The sequence below is a fragment of the Colobus angolensis genome, unplaced genomic scaffold (genome assembly GCF_000951035.1).
Source record: "Colobus angolensis palliatus isolate OR3802 unplaced genomic scaffold, Cang.pa_1.0 Scaffold41, whole genome shotgun sequence".
Lineage (NCBI taxonomy): Eukaryota > Metazoa > Chordata > Mammalia > Primates > Cercopithecidae > Colobus > Colobus angolensis.
Genome location: NW_012117488.1, coordinates 2,450,995 through 2,463,841, shown reverse-complemented (window position 1 = coordinate 2,463,841; position 12,847 = coordinate 2,450,995). Strand labels below are relative to the sequence as shown.

Here is a 12,847-nt window from a genome sequence, read left to right as displayed (position 1 = left end):
AGTAGCTGGGACTACAGGTGCCCATCACCACGCCCAGCTAATTTTTTTTTTATTTTTAGTAGAGACGGGATTTCACCATGTTAGCCAGGATGGTCTGGATCTCCTGACCTCATGATCTGCCTGCCTTGGCCTCCCAAAGTGCTGGGATTACAGGCCTGAGTCACCACGCCCGGCCAAGATACAGATATTTTAACGATGCCTGGCAGATAATAGCTGCCTTGAATTGAAGGATATACTGATAAATGACTGAATGTTACACAACTGCAAATAAAAATCTTTTAGTAACCAGACTTGGCAGTAGCCAGTTCAGGCTGGACAGACAGGAATTGGAAAGTACAAGTAAGCAAGCAGGGTCCTTCCCCTGGGCTTCACATTCTCCCTGCCACACTAAGTTTGTGATCAGGGAAAATGGAGAGAAAACAGAAAAACAGAAACCTCAAGGTGATGCAATTAGATACCTGAAGTTTAAGAGCGAGGGTCCTCTCTTGCTCTTTCAGCAACTGGGCCCTGTCCCTCTCCATCTTCTTAGTCAGTTGTTTCAAGTGTTCCTGATAACTCCTCTCCTTCTGTTCCATCATCTGCTCATTCTTTCTTTGCATTTCCTGCAACATTTTTGCTGAAGCCTGTGCAGACTCAGCTTTCACACGTTCCACTGTGGAGGAAAAGGAAGAAGAAAAATTTGTGTGGGGTTATCTTGTTGCCTCATTCTTCCTTATACACTTACCTGTCATTGTTGTTGACTGCATATGCCCTACTCAGAGACAACCACAGCAAATAAGACACACCTTTGTGGATCCTGCTCTAGTTAAACCATCTCATGTTTATCTAGTCAAGTTATTTCAATTTTTGGAGCTTTTGAGGCCATCTAATCTCTTAACTCACTCCTCACCTTCAATCTCCTTTTCCTTTTCTGTGAGAGTCTGGTCTGTCTGTAGAATTGCATCAGTCATAGACTCCTTGGATTTCAAGTATGTCTGCAGAATCTCTTCAGCCTTAGGACCCAGAGAACACAGAGTGAGCAGTAAGAAATGGCTGTAAGCAGGTGTTCCTGTTCATCTTCCTGCCATCCGTTCCTCTGGGAATTCTTCCTCTTGACCCTGTTGTTCTTGGTGATCAAATTCCCTGTCCGAGTGACAGGCACATGCTCCTGGCAAGCTGATCAGAGCATCCTACTTAGTAGCCATTTTTAGTAGGCTAATATAGATACTGGGAAAAAGATGGTCTCTGTCCTGTTTAGATTAAGGGCTCTAAGTTTGGAACTGGTAATCCTGTGGTCCCAGATGGGCTGAGCCTGCTGGGGAATGAAGCCATCATTGAGAAAGCAAATATTAGAGTGACTCAGATAGAGGGAGGATGGAAGGAAGAAAACTGTGGGGATGGGGAAACACTGGACAGAGAGACAGTTCATGATGTTATTTGAAACCTTAGATCCACCTGTCCTGTAAAGCCAGTTTGCAGCCTAAATCAATGAATTACTATTTTTGTCTAAGCAGCCATCATTAGGTTCCTCTCTCTTGCAACAGGAAAAACCCAGCTGTAATGATGACAATAATAACTTTGTGCTTCCTCTGGTAATTGAATTTATAACTCAATAGTTAATTGTACTCTCTTTGATGAGTACCTAGGACATATTTGGTATAACTGTCTCTTTGCATTTGTTATTGAATAAAAGCATGAATGTTATGCAAACAAAAAAGCACATCTGTGTGCAACGAGACTTGGTCACTTTGGTGTTTGTAGGAGGCAGGTCAGCAGCTTTCCATAACTGACAGATAAATCTTGGTTACCTGTATCCCCTTCCTTGGCTCCTCGTGGTACTTTTTCTTCAGGTCTTGTAGCTTCTGAATAAAGAGACGATAGCCCCCTGGTTTCGAATAAATTCCCGTCTTCACTTCTTCTTCTAGAGGACTGAAAATGTCCTGAAGTAAAGCTGAGCAACGATCTGATGATGCTTCCTGATTCTGTTTACAAAAGTCATCCCGCTTTTTTTCTAACTGGGCCTTTAATGTAAAAATAGGAAGTAAAAAGAGTAACAGGGAAAGGATGTTAGCTTGACCTCAGAATTTTGGGAAAGACTTCTGGAAATAGAAAGTTAATGACTCTGGAGAAACTGACAAGCTCCTCAGCAGGAGCACACTCTTCCTCCTGACCCCACTTTCTACTGAAGTCGCTTTCTTTTTGGAGGTGAGATTCAGGGCTGAGATTGATAGCTTTATGTCAACCGTTAGAGGAAAACTCTTCTTTTGCGTATTGGACTAATGATTTCATATGGAATAAATGTGGCTATCAGAAGCCTGGTCAAGATAATTAGTATAAAAATTTTCTTTGCGTTTGGCTAGAATATCAAATCAGTCTGAGAAGAGTGGGCAGGTAATTTTATTAGAAGCTCTGGTTGTCCGTTATATGCATAAGTAAAGGGAAAATTATTCAGGAAAAAATGTTTTGGAACTTTGGGTCTGTAATAATACAACTGGGGCTTCTGATTGATGCAGTTACAAATCTGTTGTTTTCACCATTATGGAAGCTGGGAGGAATTACTTCTATCAGAATAAATACTCGTTTTCTTTCCTTGTAGTACTTTGGCTTCCATGACCCTAAACCATGTAAATTTGAGACAAAAATTACCGCTAACTCTTTTTGAAATAGATGGTCCACATCTTTGAAGGAACTCCTGATGAAGACTTCAATGGCCTCTCTCTCACTGTCCCTGTGCAGGTCCAGCAGCTCCTGGAGGGTTTCCGTGGGCAGCTGCACCTTCTGGCCCATCTGCTGTTCGTAGTGGGCAACAGCCTTTTGCACTGCAGCTGAGTTCTCTATCTGGGCCAAGGCCAGGACTGCGTTCTCCATGCAGGGCAGATCGCCACTGCTGATGGCATTGACATAGGTCAGCACCAGGCTCTCTAGACCTGCATATGGAGAACAAATGATAATGTTTCTTGTGGTAAAGAAAGTCTCTATTCTGTGTAATTCTGAGCATGTCAAATACCACCTATTTTTCTCACAGCATCAATGTCCTCAGTATCACCTGAAAGCTTGCTAGAAATACAGACTCTCAGACCCTGTCCAAGATCTATTGAATTAGACTTTTCTCTTTTGTAAGATCCTCAGAAGATATGTATGCATACCAACATTTGAGAGTTCTTGTATTAGATTACATAGACTTAATTGAATATTTGCATCCATTTTAACCCCAAGCACCATTAGGACAGGAACCATATCTATTTCATTTATGTCTATATTTTCAGTCTATTCATAGTAAGCATTTGATCAATATGTATGAAACAAATGACACTATTCCAATAAAAAGGAGCCACTGGATTATTTTATCACAGTATTGTTCAAAAGCACTTTCTGTAATGCTGGAAATGTTGCATATGTGCTTTTCAGTGTGCTAGCCACTAAGTACATGTAGATATGCGTCCTTGAAATACAGCCATGTGAATTGACTTTTAAATTTTCCCTATTTAAATTATTTACAATTATGTTTACATCGGGCAATTTTAAGCAGTAGAACTTTTTTTCCTTTGGCCTTTTCCTAGACTGGAAATTTGAGTAACAATATATATTAGAAACATTGGTACCATCTAGAATTTAACACAAATATAGCAGTAGACTGGGATTTTTCAAAGCTGAAACTAGGTGGAAGTTATTCTATGCTCCTCTAGTCTTAAACAATGAGCAGAAATACTAGGAAGGGGACTTACGAGGCCCATTGACCTTGATGCCTCCTGAAAGAGTTTTAGTTTTGGAATTGCTAAAGATGTAGGAACAGAAGTCTGCTACTTGTTGCACAAATTCGGGGTCCAGCTCTTCATCATGTAGTTTCTCAAGCTGGGCAAGCTTCTTGCGGTGAACGGGGCGATCAAAGACAAAGCATTTCTTCTTTGGGAAGAACTTCCGGATACAGAGTCGGGGCAGATTAAAAGTTTTATCTTTCTCACTGGTACCTAGAAAAACGTAAAAAAAATATAAAATTGCCTAATGTAAGTGTTTCTATAAAGGGCCAAATAGTAAATATTTTAGGCTCTTCAGGCTGGGTGGTCTCTTTTCCAAGTACTCAACTCTGTTATTGGAGCATGACAACAGCTTTAGACAATATGTAAATGAATGGGCGTAGCATTATTCCAAGAAAACTCTGTTTACAAAGACAGCTGGCAGGCAGGATTGGCCATGATGTGTCTTGGGCTGTAGTTTGCCAGTGCTTAGACTAGCATACGGTTCATGTTTTAGTCTATGTTCTTTAAAAAAATATCCATTGTACTGCATACTCTATGACTAAATAGAAGATCACAAACCCTATGCAGGGAGATAAAATTAACCTAATCACAGCATACACAAAGGTGAAAGAACAAGAAACTTGTTCTAGAACAATGACAAATGTAATTTAAAATAACATCTATTAATCTGGATATTCAACAAGCATTAATTTCTAGGAATAGCCAGCTAAAGACATAGAAAACTGCAAATTTGGGAAAACTAACAATAGTAAACTGAAAAATGATAATTTCTTTTGTTTTTTCATCCTCATTTATCAGTTGAAGCTCTCCGTTACCTTGCTTCAGCTTCAGGGAGTATGTCAGGTACTCATCTGCTGTGATGGGTTGTCCATCTGCTTCTAAGTCCAGGGAGAAATCTCTCAGTGTCCACACAAAGTCTGGGAAGAAGCTCACAAAGTCAGCTGAATCCTCATTCTCATTTTCATCAGGTGAGGATTTTGATCGGATTCGATGTGTCAGCTCTGTCACATAGCTGAGTAGCTAACTAAGGAAATGTGACAAAATGAACAGGGACCTCGTCCCATATTAGTTCAATACATTCCCAAACCTTCCATTTTCCTTTGCTCCTAACCTAAGTGTCATTTCTAAAGTGGATACATGGGATCCCTCCTCTGTACTTGCATTATTTTTTGTTTTCTCCTCTTGAGCTTGATTCATGAGGATTCACAGTCAGGCAGCTGGTTTATGAATACAGGTGTCCCCTCTGACCTTGGTGCTGTTGTGGGTCACAAAGGATACTGCAGTTGGTCCATGGCCTGCTGGTTGATGGTTCCCATGCTATTGTACACGAAGGTGCTGCTCAGGAGGATGGCCAGGGCGAAGATCCAGGAGTCATTCTGGTTGTCACCCTGGAAGTCAAGACACACTGGAGTCAGAAGCAAGTTTCATTGTCACAGCACTTTCCAGAGTAACAGTAGTAAAACTATGTTCATATGTTAGAGGTTTTTTTGTTTTGTTTTGTTTTTGTTTTTTTAACACTAATGACCTATTAAAGGAAGACAATACAAAAATTATTCTCAGTAGGATGTGGCTTTGGGTAGTTTTTCAACGAGTGTTTTTGGGTTACTATGATTCTTGCTAGGTCTAATGATCATCAACAGATAATTGTAAAATTAAAATTCAAGGTTGGTGGGCATTTTAAGGCCTGAAGTACAATTTAAATGTAAAATTTTCTCTTTTTTTTAATAACAAAATTCACATATAAGATTGATACTATTAGTTGCTATTTTATCAAGTAATTAATATACACCTGAAATGTGTTATCTTATTAAATATTCAAAATAATACTATGTGGCCAGCATAGGTCTTTTCTATACATTTTGAAGGTTGGAATGCTGAGGCTAAAATAAGTCACTTTTCTCAGGCTACTGAATTAGTGACATAATTTAAGTTTAAATACAAAATCACAAGGCTTTAGCAACCAAATTCTTAACCAAAGTTCTCTGCAGGAAAAGACTCATGACACTGGGATTATTTGTGCTCCCTTTATGCATCTGTGTTAACCCACACATATTACAGCCTATAGTTGATGGTTAATAAACAATTTAAATGGTGCATAAAATACTCAGAGAAGAGGGGCTCACTCCACAATTGGATCATTGAGTCTCACCTTCCCTACATCTCCCAGACCCTCAGTGTCCAGCAGAACTAGGATGTGGCCTGGCTTCTTGGGATGGGGCACACACCACATCCAGATTCCTTTAGTGTGAGATTGCACTGTGGAGCCCAGAGAGAAGCCTGCAAGGAAGAAAGGAGATCAGGGATGGAGATTTAGTAACAGGCAGTTCTGGCAATTGAAGGAAAAGGTAACATATTTAAGGTTAAGAGAGAGAACCGAAACAACAATCACTATTCACCTTACTTACTTACAATCAAAGAAATAGGAAATTCGAATATCCAATGCATGGAAAAATTCAGGAGGCTTTCATGATAAAAATAATCAACAAAGTAAAAATAGAAAGTACCTCAACATAATAAAGGCCATATATTAAAAATCCACAGCTCACTTCACATTTAATGATGAAGCGTCATAGCTTTTCTTATATCAGGAACAAGAAAGGGTGCCTACTTTTGTCAATTGTGTTCCACAGAACACTGCAAGTCTTATCCAGAGTAATTATACAAGAAAAGCATAAAGGAGGCATCCTAATTGGTAATGAAAAAGTAAAATTATCTCTGCTGATGATAGTATATAATTTGTAGAAAACATTAAATATTCCACAAAAAAGATTAGAACTCTTAAAACAATTCACCAAAGTTGCAGCTTACAAAGTTAATATGGAGAAATCAGTTGCTAGTGTAAAAAATAGAATTAGAAAGGAAATTCTAATTTCCTTTCCAAACAAAAAGAAGAGGAAATTTTGAAAACAATCCCATTTAACAGCATTGAAAGAATACACTACCTAGGAATAAGTTTAACCAAGCAGGCGAAAGACTTGTAGAGTGAAAACTTCAAACACCCTTTAAAGAAATTATAGGTGACATAAGTTATTAGAAAGACATCCTGTGTTTATGGATTGGAAGACTCAATATTCTTAAGATGTCACTACTACCCAAAGTGATGTACAGGTTTGATGTAATCCCTACCAACATTCCAATTACTTTTGTATAAATAGAAAATCCATCCTAACTTTCATATGAAATTTCCAGAGATCCCCTAATGATGAAAATAATCTTAAAAAGGAAGAGTAAAGTTGGAGTCTCACAGTTTCTGAGTTCTGAAACGTATTACAAAACCATGTATGGTACTGGTATAAAGACTGACATATAAACCAATGGAATAGAAGAGACAGCCCATAAATAAACTCTGACACATATGGTCGATGATTTCCAGTACCGGTGTCAAGATCATTTAATGAAAAAAGGAGAGTCTCCTTAACAAATGATGTTGAGGAAATGAGATATCTCCTTAAAAAGTTGAGCTGTTGGCCAGGCGCAGTTTCTCATGGCTGTAATCCCAGCACTTTGGGAGACCGAGGTGGGCGGATCACGAGGTCAGGAGATGGAGACCATCCTGGCTAACACGGTGAAACTCCGTCTCTACTAAAAATACAAAAAATTAGCTGGGCGTGGTGGCTGGCGCTTGTAGTCCCAGCTACTCGGGAGGCTGAGGCAGAAGAATGGCGTGAACCCGGGCGGTGGAGCTTACAGTGAGCCGAGATCACGCCACTGCACTCCAGCCTGGGCGACAGAGCAACACTCTGTCTCAAATAAAAACAACAACAAAAAACAAACAAACAAAAAAACAAGAAACAAAAAGTTGGACTGTTACCTTATACCTTACAAATATGAACTCAAAATGGATCAAATAACTGAACATTAGAGTTAACATTATAAAGTTGTAGAAGAAAACAAAGGGTAAAAGTTTTATATATTGGATTTGGTGATTATTTTTTTAATAAGAAACCAAAACTATAGATAATAAAGGAAAACATAGATTAGTGGGACTTCAGCAAAATTTAAAACTTTTGTGTATTAATGGACACTATGGACAGAGTTAAAAAAGGCATCACATAGAATGTAAGAAAATATTTGCTAAACATGTATATGATAAGGGATTGATATCTAGAAAATATAAAAAAATTTGCAAAGCAACACAAATAAAAACCAGATTAATAAATGAACAAAGGACTTGAATAGACATTCTCCCAAAGAAGATATTCAAGTGGCCAATAAGCACATGAAAAGATGCTCAATTGATGGGTGCTGACGAGTTGATGGGTGCAGCACACTAACATGGCACAAGTATACATATGTAACAAACCTGCACGATATGCACATGTACCCTAGAACTTAAAGTATAATAAAAATAAAAAAAAAAAAAAGAAAAGATGCTCAATATCACTAGTCATTAGGGAAATGAAAATCAAAACCACAATGAAATACTACTTAACATCCATTCATATGGGCACTATCAAAAAAAAAAACACTGAAAATAAAAAATGTTAGTGAGGATGTAGAGAAATTAGAACCCTTGTACATTTCTGTTGGGAATGTAAAACAGTACAGTCATTGTGGAAAATGGTATAGTGATTTCTTAAAAAAAAAAGTTAACATGGAATGACTGCATGAGCCAGCAATTCCCCTTCTGGATATATTCCCAAAGGAAGTGATAGCAGAGACTTGAACAGATATTCAGACACCCATGTTCCTGTTAGCATTATTTATAACAGACAAAGGTGGAAGCAATCCAAGTGGCCATTGACAGATGAAGAGATAAACAAATTAGTATACATGTACAATTACTAAGCCTTAAAAGGGAAGAGTTTTGACACGTGCTAACACACTGATGAAACTTGAAGACATTTGAATTGAAATAAGCCAGTCATAAAAGGACAAATATTGAATGATTTCACTTATATGAGGTTTCTGTAGTAGTCAAATTCATAGAGATAAAATGTAGAATGATGGCAAGCAATGGGTTTATGTGGAGCTTTTGTTTAATTAGTACAGAGTTTCTGTTAGGCAAGATGAAAGAGTTCTGGATATGGATGGAGGTGACGGTTGTATAACAATGTGAATGTCATTAATGCCACAGAGCTGTACACTTAAAAAAAGATGTACAGAAGGGACTTGGCAGATCTTTGCTCATGCCACTCACCCTTTTTCTTTCCAGCCAGCTTGTTCATCAGGTAGGATTTGCCTGTGCGGTAGAGGCCCACAATCGCCACCACCACCACAGGCTGCGTAATGGCAGACAAGATCTTCAGAGCTTCTGGATTCGCCATCAGTCGCCCATTAGTGTTTTCAATGAGGCACATTGGGCCTGTCATGTGAATCTCTGATGCCATGTCCAGGGTGTTCCCTTGTCTACAAGAGAAGAGGTGAAATAAATGAAAATTTCTAGTGTTTTGGAATTATAAGGGATAATCATAAGATTCCCCAGTATGGCCAAAAGTTTTGTGTGTGACAGCGAGAGAGATGAGGCAAAATCTGTATCATCTGAGAAAGTTATGGAAGTATTGTCAAAGTAGCTCATTATAAAAAATGTTAGCATGACAGTGACTTATCAACACTCAACTACTCTCACAACCCAAATATTTCATTTAATTTACTGTGGAAAAATTTCTTTTTGGATTCTTATTAAATATTTTCACTAGTCAATTAATGGAAGATAGAATAGGATTTAGAGGATTTATTTTGCATCCTAGCAGTTTGTAAGGAATTCAATATTGATTTACTTATTAATTCTTACAGTGAATAAACATCCAACACAGTGAATCAGTGTTCATAGTTTGATGTTTACCCTTAGAATAATTTTCAAAGATTTTTAAATGTGTTCCTTCCTCCATCTTCAACTGGTTATGCTTATTTCACTGCAATGAGGATTGACAAAGCTTCTCACAGTGCCATTCTGGAAGTGGAAACAATGTAACATACTTTTGCAAACTTCATAAAACTATACAAATATGTGAAATACATGGCTAGGGAACATTCGGAGGGCTCTGAAGGGGCATGTCCAAGAGAAGAGCCATGAATTTCTTTTTTCTCTTTTGAGACGGAGTCTTGCTCTGTCGCCCAGGCTGGAGTGCAGTGGCCGGATCTCAGCTCACTGCAAGCTCCGCCTCCCGAGTTTACACCATTCTCCTGCCTCAGCCTCTGGAGTAGCTGGGACTACAGGCGCCCGCCACTTTTTTGTATTTTTTAGTAGAGACAGGGTTTCACCGTGTTAGCCAGGATGGTCTCGATCTCCTGACCTCGTGATCCGCCCGCCTCGGCCTCCCAAAGTGCGCCATGAAATTTCAGTTTCATTAGAGTCACGATAAGGTAGCCTTTAACTCAGTGAGGGTATTAATTCAAAATTGCAAATACTGAATGTTTCTCCCCAGATAATGCAATAAGGATTAAAAGATCAAGAGGCAGATAAAGAGAGCTACCTAGGAAGTTGCTCAAATAAAATATATTTCCAGCGGTGCAGCTTTAGGATTTCTGTTTTGTTCTGTTTTCCATTTAGTAGGGTAGGAGAAAGAGAAACAGAAAGAGGAGGAATAGTAGGAGTGGAGAAGAGGAAGCTAAGGAGCTGGGAATGTGTGTGTGTGTGTGTGTGTGTGTTTGTGTGTGAGAGAGAGAGAGAGAGAGAGAGACAGAGAGACAGAGAGACTGCCAGACCAGAAGGCCATGAATGAGGCTAGTGTCTTGACAAGGAATTCAGGGGAAGACTTTCCAGCAGGCAGGATCAAAGTAGTCTGAGTGCATGGAGAGGTTAAAGTAAGCAAAGATATTTTTTCTAGAGATGCATTACAGGAGAATTAAAGAGGAAACACGTTAGGCCCCACTCTCTACTAAAAGAAACAAAATTGGAAGCACTTTAGTGAAGCAGTGGGGTTGAATTTCACTTCTAAGGGACAGGGGATCAGTGGGCACTAGGAAATTAGTGACTCTGGTCTATTTCTAAAGAAAGTAATCCATTCTGAAACAAAGTTCAAAAGCGTAATAAAAAGTATACTGCTTTCATGATGGGTTTCAGTTTTTTCTTTGTCTTTAACCCTGTCAGTGGGTTGCTTACTCTGCTTCTCATTTGCTCTTCTTTCCTTCTCATGAAAAGAACTCATTTGTAACTCTTTCCATTTCTTAGCTGCATAGAAGCAGGATTCAGCAAGCTCCATCACTGACAATGGAGATGTAATCATGTCCCTAGTCAGCACAGACAATGTCAACAAAGAGATAGACTATCCTAGTGCATTTCAAACTCTCAGTTTAGTTCCTGTCTGCTGGTGCCTCGTTCAACACAAGCACTGTAGTGGCACTTAGAGCCATGCTGCTTCTGATAACACCAGGATTTCATCTGACCTGTGTCCCACTTCAGGCTCATCTGCAGCCTAATTTGGTTCTGGTGATGTTTAAGAAAATGAACTGACCTTTATAAATTCCTTCCCATCCCTGCCACAACCTTATAAGTTCCATATCCCTGAGCTGAGATCCTTTGGAGCTAGAGAGAAAGCTATTTATGAGAAGGAGCAAAAGTTCTTACCTGTTCTTTTTCTCTTTAGTTCACGAGGAGTGGCTTCTAGCACTTCTGTGTCTCTCACTGGATCCTTGGACTAATATTTCACTGTTCCAACGTTGTAGGTCTGGGATTTCCTCAGTTATGAAATATTTAGAAATTTAGCAGATTTGTAATGGATTTAGAGTAATATGAAACTGAAAGTACTTCGTTCAAGTCACTGACTCCACTACCATAAATGGAATTACTGGAGTGTGCCAGTGGAAGGGTTTAATGATTGCTCAACCAAAAGTTTCAAAGTTTATTTTTTTGTTTGTTTTGGTTGTTGTTGGAAACCTTAGAAACCATTTGTTGTCTAACAAAATGTCCATTAGGTTTTGAATACAATGATACGTGTCTCATGGATTGAGTCAGTTTGAGAATCTTAGAATGAGGAGGCATCACGTTAATTTTCAGATACAATTTCCTAAAATAATAGACACACTCACAATGGAGCTGCCTATTCTTTGATTGGTGTAGTACATAAGGAAAGGGCATGTTTAGCACACTCATGAACACCTAGCCCCTGGCAGTTAATGCCCAGTACACAGTCAGGAGGGGCTCCATGTGTTGTACTCATGTTCCAGGCTCAGTACTGATGGCTTTACATGAATCACACAACTGAAAACTCATAATATTTCCTCATGGTTTTATAGAAACTGAGCACAGAAAGACTTTATTAGTTGTCTAAAATCATAGCGCTGTAACTAATCTGAACCCAGGCACTGATGATCCCATACCTTCTTCTCGAACTACTTCACTATGCTGCTTATTTGCCAAGTGAAAAATTGTGGAAATATTTTATTTATAGGTTTTTTATTTTTAAATTCATTATAGTGTGATTTTATTTTTATAGATTGTTTTATAAGAGCTGTTAGTGTTTTGTGTCTAATTCAGTAAAGACTTCTAACATACAGAATAAGTGGCACTATCTCTATTTTACAGCAAAAACAAATAAAATAGTAAAAAGCCTGAGTGAACGTTTCATTTAAAAAAATATATTTATAGTGACGTGGTTTCACTTTGTTGCTTATGTTGATCTTGAACTCCTTCCTTCAAATGAAACCCTGTCTCAGCTTCCCAAATTGCTAGGATTATAGTTGTGAGCCACCAGACCCAACCTTGTGTGAGCATTTCCTTTTTTCTTTTTTCTCTTTTTTTTTTTTTTTTTCCGAGATGGAGTTTCACTCTTGTTGTCCAGGCTGGAGTGCAGTGGCACGATCTCGGCTCACTGCAACCTCCACCTCCCAGGTTCAAGCGATTCTCCTGCCTCAGCCTCCCAGGTAGCTGGAACTACAGGCATGCACCACTATGCCCAGCTAATTTTGTAGTTTTAGTAGAGATGGGGTTTCTCCATGTAGGTCAGGCTGGTCTTGAACTCCCGACCTCAGGTGATCCACCCACTGTGGCCTCCCAAAGTGCTGGGATTACAAGTGTGAGCCACCAGGCCTGGCGAAGCGTTTCTTACTTACACATTACAATTATATATTAGATGTATATAAAATGCAGATATAATGTCTTTTCTCATTCATATTTTATAAAATAATTTTATCTAAACTCTTTCTATCCTTCCTTAACACTGTAGCTC

General features: G+C 38.8%; 1 protein-coding gene across 1 annotated transcript in view; it reads right to left on the bottom strand.

The window, feature by feature from the left end:
• The window catches only part of GBP1 (guanylate binding protein 1, interferon-inducible), a 14,931-nt gene extending 2,722 nt beyond the window's left edge, over window positions 1-12,209 (bottom strand). Inside the window, exons 1-10 of the mRNA XM_011956051.1 lie at window positions 11,248-12,209; window positions 8,878-9,086; window positions 5,887-6,014; window positions 5,016-5,125; window positions 4,553-4,749; window positions 3,705-3,947; window positions 2,626-2,906; window positions 1,788-2,000; window positions 890-992; window positions 459-652 (exon numbers count right to left, since the gene is read on the bottom strand). Coding sequence (XP_011811441.1) covers window positions 459-652; window positions 890-992; window positions 1,788-2,000; window positions 2,626-2,906; window positions 3,705-3,947; window positions 4,553-4,749; window positions 5,016-5,125; window positions 5,887-6,014; window positions 8,878-9,067 — 1,659 coding nt within the window. The 5' untranslated portion in view covers window positions 9,068-9,086; window positions 11,248-12,209. The remainder of the gene's footprint in view (window positions 1-458; window positions 653-889; window positions 993-1,787; window positions 2,001-2,625; window positions 2,907-3,704; window positions 3,948-4,552; window positions 4,750-5,015; window positions 5,126-5,886; window positions 6,015-8,877; window positions 9,087-11,247) is intronic.
• Between the last annotated feature and the right edge of the window lie 638 nt (window positions 12,210-12,847).